Below are 12,086 nucleotides of genomic sequence, written 5' to 3'. Positions count from 1 at the left end.
AAACTGCCAGGTAAATTGTAATTTGGGTTACAGCCTTACTTGGAAGTAAATTAGGCTAGCACCAAAAGGTCTTTACTTCCAAGTCTCTCTTAAAATGAAGCTTCCCAAGAACAGAAAGAAGGAGGGAAGGGTTTTATTACACTTGGCCTTTTCAAACCATTTTCATGATTAGATAGATTCATGGGTTCAGATGGGATTTAAATCCAAATTAAGGCTCAGTAATGCCCAGATTGCAGTGGGCCAATCAGCAGCCCGATTATATCACTTCAATATATACCAGTATTAAAATGTTGACAGCCCAAAAATTCTAAGTAGTTGTAATAATGCACTTCTTAGATACTGTTTTATGGACACGATATTTTTCTCCAACATTGCACACCGAGCTACACTTCCAAGAGTTCAGGTATACCCTGGAAAAAACTGTTTTCTAGGTGGACTTGAATAACGTACGAAAACAAATTGCTTCTGCATTTTTCAAAACGGAAACCCGTTCCTTTGTTTGAAAAATCATCTTATTGTCAATGCGATTTGATATCAATATTTTTATTCCGCTACTAACAAAGTTACTTCAGGATGGCTGGTTCCAATCAACACTGATCATAAAATGTAAAGACTATTAGCACCAGAAAAGGATTGGGAGCATGGAAAGGAGAAAGTTTTTTTTTAAAAAAAATGCTTAAAATTGTTAAGCCGTATTGATAAATCTTTATTGACAAAATATTGACATTGAGATACTTCTTGGAAGTATATAGTGTGTTAGAATTCTAACAAATTAAACACACAACACAAAAATATTTACATTCTGGTAAATAAGACAATAAGGAAACATTTGTCATTTTTAGTCAGCCTTTCCCAGCCTGGTGCACTTCAAGTGTCAGTTCAGTTCCCAGAATTCCAAAGGCCACGTTGGCCGGGGAATTCTGGGAGTTGAAAGCCACCACTTCAAAAGGCACAGTGTTGGAGAGGTTCATTTTAATAGCTGTATAATCTTGGAACAATTGACAAGGTATTTATTTCAGTGCTTGAAATCCCTCCCTGTGGAAAATGGGTTCAGGGTTGAAATGCCTTTTCTACACTGGTGCCTCCCAGCTAGGCTGGACTACTATTCCCACCACCCCAGATACTGGGCATTATGGGAATTGAAGTCTTCCGCATTTGGAAGGCCCAGAAAGGCTGAAATGTCTTCAGATCCCTCCATAAATCCTGTTTCAGCACAGCCCATTAATGGAAAGAAATATATATAGATATATATAACTGGAATTTTAGAACGAGGACTGATTTCTTTCTGTCTTGCAGCAAAATTACAAAGGTCCCTTTCCCTTCCAACTTTCACAACCTTTTTCCATCTCTTCAGAGGGTACCCCATTTGGGGGAAAAGCAAAACTGATTTGGGGGGGGGGGAAATAGAATTTGTTACCGCTACTTCTTTTAGTTTTCACAACCACATTGACACCAGAAGTTATCATAAAAAAGATTTACAAACTGCACAGCTTCTCATGAAATAAACTTTAAAAGCACACTGAACCTGTCTCGGGAGGAGGAGGAGGAGGGGGGGGGGGAAGTACACTTCATATCCCCGCCTGCCTTTAAGCAACCTTCCCTTTCAGGTGCTGCCCCCCTCCTCCCTCCCCTTCCCAAAAGCTCTTTTAACCAACCAACCAAAAAAGAAAAAAGAAAAGCATGCAGTTCAAGTTTCTGGAACAGGTGTGTCATTTTGGATAGGTGGGATTTTTCTCTCCCTCAGACTGGGAGAAAAATCAGAATTATGGTTAATAAGAATAAACCCCTCGTGAAGTCCCTACGCGGCGGCTGTTTGGGAGAGTGTGTGCAGTTATTTCCCTTTGAAATTTGAAGTGATTTCATTCATTCTGAATGGCAAGGAACTGAATATTGGTCAATCATCTCCTCTCGGTGATTTGGCTTTGATTGACAGTCTCTCCCTTACCCCCACCCTCCAGTCTCTCTCTCTCTCTCTCTCCCTCCCTCCCTCTCTCTCTTTTTTTTATATACCGGTGCAGGACCAGCGCCGTCAACGCTCGGACTGACCCTCGCCGTTGCCTCTGTCTAAGTCAGACGGGGCCGTGCGAACAAGCCGGAATCTGTCTCTCTCTTTCTCTCTCTCTCGCCCGGCCACGACACTCACTTTCCTGGGCTTGTCCCGAGCCTTAAACACGTGTGCGGTGTTCCTGGAAAAGTCTGTTAAGCGCCAGCATCGAGTTTCTCTCTTTCTCTCTCTCTCTTTCTCTTTCTCTCTCACACTTTTTTGCTGCTTCTTTTTCTACTTGTTTAAAAGGGGTGGCTTAATCGTCGGACGTGACGTCGATCTCCTCTGGGCTGGCCTGCTTGGTGGCGATCCTCCACCGGTTAATATGATGAGTTCCTTTCTTCTTCTGTTGGGAGTCCGAGCCTTCTTCTTCCAACTTTTGCCGCTTGAACTTTGTCCGGCGGTTCTGAAACCAAACTTTTACCTGGAGGAGCACAAGAAGAAGGGAGGAGAAAAGAGAGGAGGCTATTAAGTTCGGGCAGGGACTCCCTGCCAGTTGTTAGACTAATTCAGCATCATTGCCCCGGGGGGGGGATTTTTAAGGATCCTTTTCTGCCCCTTGAAATGCTGCAACTCTTCAGGAGCTTCTACCAGGATTCGAATACATAGGGCTTAAAGAGAACCGGGAAGCAATGAGAGTAATTCCAAAAAGAAACTTCTCACTCCGAAAATGTCCTTAATCCTCGCAGCCTCCTTTACCCTCTCCGCCTTACAGACGCTGAGAGTTTGGTTTTAATTCCAGAATTTCGACCTTCAGCCACAACCCTTCCAGCCAAAGGCCCCTGGTGCTCACCTCGCACTTTCCCTTTCCCATCACTGTCAATGTATGAGTGAGCGCGCACTGGCTCCTTTCTCCTGGCTACAACGGAAGCGTTCAGCAGCAGCAGCAGCCCAGAAAAGTGCCAGAAATCCCCAGAGCCCCCTCCTGCCTACCTTCGATAGCAAGAGCCAGGATCGCAGGCGGGCCTCGCCCACACACCCGCACGCAACGCGCACGCACTGCAGCTACACGAAGGTATTCCCCGGTTTAAGAACTTAACACTGGAGTTGCAAACCAAAACCTGGCTGTTGCGCGGGATTCTGGTTTCGAGCTTACACTGATTCAGAAGTTAATTCGAAGACGGTTTAATAAAGAGCAGCGATACAGTAGGGCAGGCTGGGATTGGAGGCTGGGTGAAGGTTTTGAAGATTAAGCCCCTTAGGACACCGGTGTTTCCCCTGCAAAACGGCATCCGAACATTCAAGTGTATTTATAGAAACATTTCTCCACCGACTTTAATGAGACTTCCTTTAAAAGTAAGCGCCCAAACAGTGTTAAAAGCTATGCTCTTTCTCCTTTACTTGCTCTACCCAGAGCTTCGCCTGGTCTTGGAGCCTGACAATATGGCATTTCGTGCGAATCGGTGCTTTAAGATCCAATGCACGCTTACTGGGAAATAAATGCCATAGAAATTAATGGACTTCCCGTGGCTTCGGAAGACAATGCCAGGATCAAAGGCAATCTCATTGACTTCACAGGAACACTGACCTCCTGCCTCCCTGGAACTCAGTTAAGCCACAGTAATTGGGCTTTAAGATTAATCTCCCACTTTAGGCACAGTCCTTGGAAATATGCCCCCATTGATGTCAATTTAGGACTGCAGCTTTTTCACCCTTGACTGGAACTCGTTTTTAACATTAGATTCCATCAGAAAATCAATAGGGCTCCTCTCCCAGGAAAATCGTTGAGGATCATGATGCCGAGTATTCAACACTCTTTACAACATACTGCTTGGATCACGCCGGAGGATCGGATTTTGAACGCCACTGCAGCCTTTGACTGCGTTCGAGCTCCAAATGCTTACTTTGAATTAGGAGACGCTTCAATCCCAAAACTTCTCGTTAACAAAGCATAATAATTCTATTAACATAACCTGTTAAGCCAAATTATCCCACGATTTAACCCTAAGGAGCTGGTTCGCAAATTAAAATCTGATGTGATTCGGTTTGCTTGGCCTTGTGTGAACAGAGTCTCTGTGCTGTAGAGTGACTTCCTATTTACTCCAGAATCGCTCTATTATGGTCTGGTGGCGGCGGGGGGGGGGGAACAACCTTCTGTGGGCTCCACCTCCTCATATCTCAATGAGCCATGTCAGAAGCCTTATGCCCATTTACCTGGACCCAACCCTGGTGATTTGATTTTAAACACATTTACTCTGCCTTGCCAGGCATTTTGCTTTTAAATAGAGCCTCACTGACCTTCACCTTCCATTCCCCCAGGAAGAGTTGGGTCTATGTACATTCATCTGCATAGCTCCCTGTTTGCATTTCTCCCGTGTGTTTATCTGCACCAATCCATGATACATATCATATTGTATGCCATGTATAATATATGCACACCATTTATTTAAAAAAAAGTCTGACAGGGGGGGAAAGGGACTTGCCTCTGTGCCATTTACTGAACGGTGGCAACGCATCTACATATTGTAGGTAAGACACATAATAGAGCGAATGTGTTCTGCAGAGAAGGGAATATTTACCCATCCAGCTTGCCTTCAGGTGTGTTTATGTATGTTATCACACCTGTACTCAATTCCTGAGTCCCCACATCTTCTCTCTGTGGTGCGCATTACAGTACATTTTACACAAGAAAATGATGGCGACAGAAATTCCAGGGTTCAAGTTCTTACTATTAATCACCGCAGCTTAAACACAATAACGACTAAGCCAGACTTTTTTAAAAAATTCCTCCTCCACCCACTTTCTGCCATCTTTCGTTTGATCTCTCCACTGAAAAGCGGCTCTTACTGTCGGACCTTAGAAACCGATTAACAGACAGGCCTACCAACACTTAGCCCAAACTCAGCGAGGCTCCAGGTTAATTTAGGAGGGGGAGGGAGAGAGAAATCCCTTTAAAGGTGGAGGAGGGGATTATTCTACCGTAATTAAAAATAATCAAAGGGGGAGGGAGGGAGAGCGGTGAACGAGCTCAGTTAATTAAGGAGGAGGTTCGAATCCTGCCAACTTCAAATAGAGCCCTCTTTTGTATCCAGCGCTTCTGTCTTATCAAAGGAGCTTCGGGTCTCCTAGAAGCTGTGGGGGGAACCGCGATTCGGGTTAAAAAAAACGGGAAAGTCCTTCAGATTGGGCACTTTTAGGCAAGCGGGGAGGAAGAAGCGAGTAACCCCGTGAGTTTGCGAGGGGTGGCGGAAATCCGAATCAAACCCGGCCTTGCTCAGGCTGCGAGCCGTTTAGTAACAGATTGTATTGGTCCCGAAATTACCTTCGGAGCGCTTGAAACTGACTTCCCCTCTGGCGGCCGAAGGTAAAGGCGGTTTTAAAAGGAGGAATAGGAAAAGGAGCGCTTTCTCTCCCCTCAACACCCCCCCCCCCGGCTTCAGCCTGGAAATGCCCGATAAAGGCTTTTCAACGGGAGGCGGGGGCAGGGCAGAATCCGAAAACGGGACCATTTTAATCAGCCCCTTTAACCCGCTTCGCTGCCCTTTCTGAAGCCCTTCGCTGCCAGGCGCCGCCTCCCCCCCCCCCCATCTCGGCTGCGTTTTCAGCTTCTCTCCCGAAGCCCCTTCTTTAAGCAGTGCGAGCGGGGGAACAAGGGGTGAGTTTAATTTGCTTTTCAGCGTGCTAATTGAAGGGGACGGCGGTTCATTTCTCCACGCCGGTCTCCAAAGGGGAGCTCATTTTGTCGGGGGTTGGGGGGCCTGACACCGCCACAATAGACCCCGACCAGCTTCGGAATCAAGCGGCACAAAGACCACCTTAAAGGCCGCTTTGCCCGTGGAAATCAGCTTGTCAGCAGCCCGAACCTCATCAAAGCCTCGATCCCGTTGACTGGGGTTTTGTTAAGGGAGGCATGTTTAAAACAAAAGATTCAACCCCGTCCCTGCTCTCCTCCGCTCCGCCCCGAGAAAGGCAAGAAGGGTAAAGGGAAGGGGGGGGGGAAGAGAGGAGGGGGGGGGGAGGAAAAAGTGTTACAACTTAATCCGACCCAAGAACGTTACTGTTTACTGGGAACTTTGAACTAAGCTGGGTCTATTTTCCCCTTCTTCTTCTTCTTCCTTCTCTCCCGCTTCTCTTCCCTCCTTTTTAAACGCCAGAAGAAGCGCGTTTCTTCCGAAATGGCTTGGAGGGGAGAACAAGGCCCCCAAACCTAAAGGGAGGGGGCCGCAATAACCAAGCTGAACCAGCACCGGGAACTCAGGCTAAAGAAGGAAACAACAACGTTTCCCCGAACGCCCACCTTCAACCGAGCCCTCTGGTGACAAAGACGCAGGCGGCCAGAAGGCAGCTGAGCAAGCTTAAAACACAGCCTGAGCGATTAATTTGATCTGCTTTCCCCTCTTCTTCCTCCTCCTCCTCCTCGCCAACCCCTTTCCACCCCTCCCATCCCCACTCCCAAGATTAATACAATATATCATTATCCCAAGCACACTTTTCCAAGCGTCTCTTAGGCCTGATCTGGGCGATTGTCAAACAACGCCATTCTGGCCCCGTTGCTTTGCCCGGCGCACCCAGCGTTTTGATGTGTTTTTCCCCCAGGTCTGTCTGTCTGTCTCTCTCTCTCTCTCTCTCTCTCTCTCTCTCTCTCTCTCTCTCTCTCTCTCTCTCTCTCTCTCTCTCACACACACACACACACACACACACACACACACACACACACACACAAACACAAACACACAAGCCCACTAGGAAACTCCTTTGGACCGGAGAACATCCCCGCTTCTCAACGTCAGAACTTCCAACCAGCCCAGAATTCAACTCACGGAGGTGGGGGGGGGGGAAGCTCTTCGACCCACAAAGCCGTGGAAGACGGTTTTAAGAAGATTCCGACTTCACTGGAGAACGGACGGACTTAAAAAAAAAAAAAAAACCCGAGTGGAAATCCGTGGGGTTTAAAATCCAGGCCACTAGATCCAACAACTAAATCTTCTAACCTTTTGCTCGGAGATGGTAACGTTTCAATAGGATTTGGGGCTCCTAAGCAGAAGTGCTCAGGATCGCGACACCTTGTTCAAATCCAGTTATTTTAGCCCCCTTGCATATGGAATCAAGACGTATGTAAATTAAAAACAGGACATTTCAATTTCAAAAACAAACCTGGAAGGGGAAACGATAGGATTTTCTCCCTCCCCCTCCGTCTCTCCTGGACACGTGATCTAGAGTTTGAAATGCCTTGTTAAATGCGCAGATTTTATTTAAAACAATCCCAAAACTAGTCCACACCCTAATTAAGAACACAATAACCAAACAAAAGAGCAGGCCGTTTCTACTTCAATTGTCCCAACTGACACGGGACAACTGTAGAGGGAGGTCCTCATAAAGGCCCCGGTAATACTTTCAAAAATCCTCAAAGATGAAGAAGAAACCCTGACACTCAAAACTCCTGTTTTTTTTTATTCCTCTGCCTTGAAATTTGGCCCCGGATTATCCTCCCTGCGTGAGCCAAAACCTGTTAAGCCGATCTGCCTTGATCAGCGGTGTAATCCTAGGCTGGTCTACTTAGAAGTCAGAGCCACTGAATTGAACGGGCCCCGGCTTCCAAGCAAGACGTATAGGATTGCAACTAGGAAGATGATGAATTCCTTTTACTGCCACTCAGGCGAAAGATCTCATTTTACTTGGGCTACCGCTGGCTTTTGGGCCCCGAACTCTTCTATTTTTTAAAGAGAGAGAGAAAAAGAGAGAGAAAAAAGCACGAAAGGGGATATTCCTTTTTCTTTAAAGAATGTGACCAGGAGGAAATATTTTGGGCTCCCCCCCACCCCCCCCCCATCAACGCGGCCCTTGCATTTCAGGCACTGTACACTGGGAACCGTTTCCCCCTCTTCTTCTTCCTTCCTACCTGAGTTTCCGTGAGGCTGAGGCTGTGGGCCAGTTGTTTTCTTTCCGCCCCGACCACGTAGTGGTTTTTTTCGAAAGCGTGTTCCAACCTCAGTAACTGGGATGGAGAAAAAGCGGTGCGGATCCGTTTCGGTTTCCGGGCCAGTGCGTTGTGCAAGAGGAAACTCTCCGGGCTGGTTTCATTACCTGTTTAACCAGAAGAGGGGAAAAAGAGTGAAGGCAGCCCCCAAAAAAGAGCAGGAACCAACCAAGCCTAGCTAAATACTATTTTTTTGCTTCTCTTTCTCGAGATGACGAATAAAACTCGGTTCCTTCTTTATTTCGCCCTTTTCTGGTTTGTTACTTCGCCAGGGCTTCGATTCTCCCTAGAAGGCGGACTGGCATTAACTGCCCTCTTCTTTCCTAGTACTTACCTCCAGAAAGGAAACAAGGGAAGGAGATGAAGCTGAGGGTATATTAATTGGCCATTTGGTATTCTTTTGTAGAAGGCAAGATGAGGTGTAAGAGTACTTCGAAGGCATCTAATTAGAATTAAGGGGAATGGGCAGTAACGAAACAAAGCGAATTATTTATTCTATGGGCCAGTCTTCTCCACATACTCCGGGAAAGATGCAAAAAAGAATCTTTCAGGAGACCCAATTTTCTGAATAGATCCCCCCCACCCGGATCCACTGTAAACTCCCACTTTATTTTCTCGGTGTCACGAAGCCCATCGCTCTTCCTTCTTCCTCTTCCTCTTTTCCTGGCTGGGCACTTTCGTTTATTTTGAAAACTCTCTTTTTGTCAGTTCCCTACTAAGATAAGCGGGTAGAGTTACTGCCCTTGCCACTCTCCGTTTTGAAAAATGGGGTCGAAACACCGCTCTTTTGCCAAAGTTGGTCCTACGAAATTCAGAGTCCTCCCTATAAGCCTCCCTCCCTCTTCTACAGAACGCCAAGCCAGCAAAGGGCGCGCAGAGGGGACTGTGCCTTAAAAATAAGTCTCGCTGAATTCATTGGGCCTTTGTCCTATCCTAGAACAAAAACACGGTTGTGTTTTTCTTTCCGTGACACGCGCACGCACACACACACACACACACCCAGCGTTTCATTCTCCCATTGCAGAAGCAAAAAAAACCCCCAAAAACGTTTTTAGTAAAGGCTTTTTACCTTTACTAAACATTTTACCCCAATCGCCCCTACTGCCTATTTTGTTCTAGTGATTTCCCCGCCTTGGTACGCCTCTCCTTTTTCCCGGCGAGGCCGATGCCCGAGTCTGACGAGCACCACAACCCCAGCCAAGCCCTTCCTGATTCCGCTGGCGCCCTTCAACCATCCGAGCACAACGGAGCGCGGATTACGGACAGAGCGAAACCCTTAATTTTCCGGAGTTTTAGTCCCGCAATCACCAGCCTCTTGCTACCGGTTCTCTTCCTTCTGGGGAAACGCTCCAACCCGAGAGTAGCGCCAGTGTGGATCCGACCTTTCTTCTCCACACCCCAAATTGGTGCCCCAGAGTGAATTTGGCGGATGGCCTTTATTTAAGTGTTTGCTGGGCGGAGGGGAAAAGGGAAGCTTTATAAAATGATTGAAGCGCCAATAGGTACTTTTCCAAGGCATTGGCGTAGGTTAGAACTGCAACTGCACGCAGAGAGTGAGGGAGAGACAGAAAGCAGGAGCGCACGTAGAGCAGGACGGATGCCTTACAGACATAGGCAGCGGGTGCAGATCTCAAAGGCTGATTACTTCTCTCTCCCACTTCTCCCCCCCCCCCCACTCCATCTCTGCCTTCAAAAGTCTTAATCACTGGGCCTCCGAATTTCTCTCTCTTTCCCTCTCCCTCCCTCCCTCTCTCTCACACACAAAAACGAAACTACGTTCTCCCTTTTTAACACCCAGGCTGTCTCACCTGCCAAGGGTCCTTTCACCCACTCTCCTATTTAGTGGGAATTATAGGCGAACCCATGAAGAAAGGAAAGGAAAGGAAACGAAAGGGGAAAAGCTGTTAGTCAGGAATCTTTCCCATGTCTTTGCAGCTTTTACATTGTGCTGTTCTGAAGATCTCCCCGTTCACTGGAAAATGACAGCGGAGGGAGGGGGAGTAGGTGCCAAACCAAAACAGAGGGATGCGACTGCAGGGCGACTTAAGTTGTTGTTTTCCTGAGAAGTTAAGACCCTTGGAGACCCTGGACTTCAAAGGGATGTATTCAGAGGAACTTCCCTTAGAAGCCGCCCTTCGGAAGCCCATTACTGTAGCCCGAAGGGCTCACAGAGGAAGAAGGCTAAGGAATGTGTGTATGTGCTTTTATTTTTGTTAGTTACAAATACACACATGTCCACCATACAAAGTCCTCTCCTGAAGCCGCTTCTCAAAGAAGTAGCCTAAATCTTTGAGTTCAGGAGACGGCATTAATCCCCAATGCAGGTCGCCTTTGGTTTGTCCGTTTAAAAATAAATTCGGTTGTGAGATATTAAAAGCCGCCCTAATGCTAAGAAGAATTAGCTTCCACTCTACTCCTTTGTTCTCCTCCGGTTTTAATAAACTCGAGTGTCTTTTCATTGGGATTTCCAGTGATAGGTTAATTTACAGGAGGAGCCCCCTGCTCCGAGTTAAATGATTGCGCCAGTTTATTTCGTCAAAGATTCAGACGAACGCGAAAAAGAAGGAAAGAAATAGGAAAGAAACCTTAAGCCGAAAGACAGGAATTTCTACAAAAATTCCCTCTCTTCTCCCGGAGGAAAGTGGTGGTGGCTGCTTCGAGCCAAATCGATTCTCGAACCCTGCTCGCTCCACTCCCTTTACACCCCCACTTTGCACTTTGCAGATCCGCCAAGAGAGAGAGGGGGACAAGCCGGAGTTCCATTGAAGCTGATCTGGATTAGCGCAAACAATTCTTTACCGGGGACGCAAATGGCTTTCGAGGTAGCAGGAACAAAGAGCCGCCACTTCCTCCGGGCTCCCACCTGAACCCGAAGGCGGCGGACTTGGCCCCCTTCCGCAATAACGGCAATCGGGAGTCCCACTCCTCGATTTCTCTCCCCACCCACCCTGCGCAAAAAAAGCCGGGGGAAGCGAGCGCGCCGGCCCTCCTCCTCGGCGCTTACCTTGGAACCGGTGGCCCAGATACCGGTATCTGTGGATGAGCCAGGGGTAGAAGGTGGACGGGTCCCTTTGCTGCGAGGCGAAGAGCGGGTGCGGCGAGGGAGAGGAGGGCAGCGGGTGGGCGGCCAAGGCGTGGGGCGGGGGCACGGGGTGGACCGGAACGGCAGCGGGATTCGGCGGGTGCGAGACAGCCTCGGCGAAGACCAAGTCCGGGTTGGAGTAAACTCCCCGCCCGCCCGAGTGGAAGCCGTTGAGGAAAGGATTCATGGGGCTGGAGTTGGCATAGCTGAGCGCCGCCGGCCGGATGGGATCCTCGGCGCGGGAAGAGGGCAAGGAAGGGCTTTCTTTGGCCACCAGAGATTCGATGGTGAAGCAGCGTTTCGGGGTCGGCTGGAACATCCTGGCGACGAGCGGACGCTCCTCCGGCCGGCCTGCCGCTTGCCGCCGCCGCCGCTTCTCCTCCTCCTCCTCCTCCTCGGGGTCCTGGCCAGGAGATCGGAGGGATCAGCCCGCCTAGATCCAGAGTCCGGCCGCCGGACGGCCGCCAGCGACGGCAACAGGAGGGAAAGTGCTTGGCCGCATGAAGAAGCGAGCGCCCGAAAGGGAGACGCTCTCTGCAGCCGCTCCGCTCGGCTCCCGCGCTCCCTTCATCCACTAAGGGGAGAAAAAAAGTTGCTGGGCGAAGTTCTGGCTTTTTTTCTTCTTCTCCTTCTTCTCCCACCCCCCCTTTTTCTTCTCCCCCCGCCCGTCCGTCCGTCCGCCCTCCCGCTCGCTCCTTCCTTCCTTCCTTCCTTCCTTCCTCCGCGCAGCGCCCGAGGCGGCCCCTTTTAAGTCCAGCGGCAATCCATGGCAGGCGAGCGATCGGGGTCCCTTTGCCCAAAGTGGCGCAAACGATTTGTTAGTTCATGAGCCTAATTAGTGCCGCGGATCACATAAACAGCTTCCTCTGAAGCCTGGTAAATGGCTTGATGATTGGTCGCTATTACTCGCCTTGAGGTTGAAGGGGGAAAGACTCTTTAAAGTGCGTCAGAGGGGAGAGGCAAAACTTCTGGCCCACGCGATCCTGGAGGGATGGATCCGGGCCCGACTGGAACGGACTCCTCCGCCTGCCGGCCCCAGACGG

General features: G+C 48.9%; 1 protein-coding gene across 2 annotated transcripts; it reads right to left on the bottom strand.

The window, feature by feature from the left end:
* Window positions 1-682: 682 nt before the first annotated feature.
* Window positions 683-11,665, bottom strand: EMX2 (empty spiracles homeobox 2). Of its 2 annotated transcripts, XM_014057691.2 has the most exons (3): window positions 10,966-11,661; window positions 7,884-8,068; window positions 683-2,468 (listed from the first exon to the last, which is right to left on the bottom strand). In XM_014057691.2, the coding sequence occupies exons 1-3, from the start codon at window positions 11,360-11,362 to the stop codon at window positions 2,301-2,303; spliced, it is 750 nt and encodes a 249-aa protein (XP_013913166.2). In that variant the 5' UTR covers window positions 11,363-11,661; the 3' UTR covers window positions 683-2,300. The 2 variants fall into 2 exon arrangements, with proteins under 2 accessions (XP_013913166.2, XP_087582002.1); XM_087725876.1 differs by lacking the exon at window positions 7,884-8,068 and having other exon boundaries at window positions 10,966-11,665.
* Window positions 11,666-12,086: the final 421 nt, after the last annotated feature.

The sequence above is a fragment of the Thamnophis sirtalis genome, unplaced genomic scaffold (assembly GCF_051295495.1).
Source record: "Thamnophis sirtalis isolate CommonGarterSnake01/CBP01778 unplaced genomic scaffold, rThaSir2_p1.2 scaffold_11, whole genome shotgun sequence".
In the NCBI taxonomy this organism is placed as follows: domain Eukaryota; kingdom Metazoa; phylum Chordata; class Lepidosauria; order Squamata; family Natricidae; genus Thamnophis; species Thamnophis sirtalis.
Note: the sequence above shows the minus strand (reverse complement) of the source record. Positions and strands in the feature narration are given on the sequence as shown.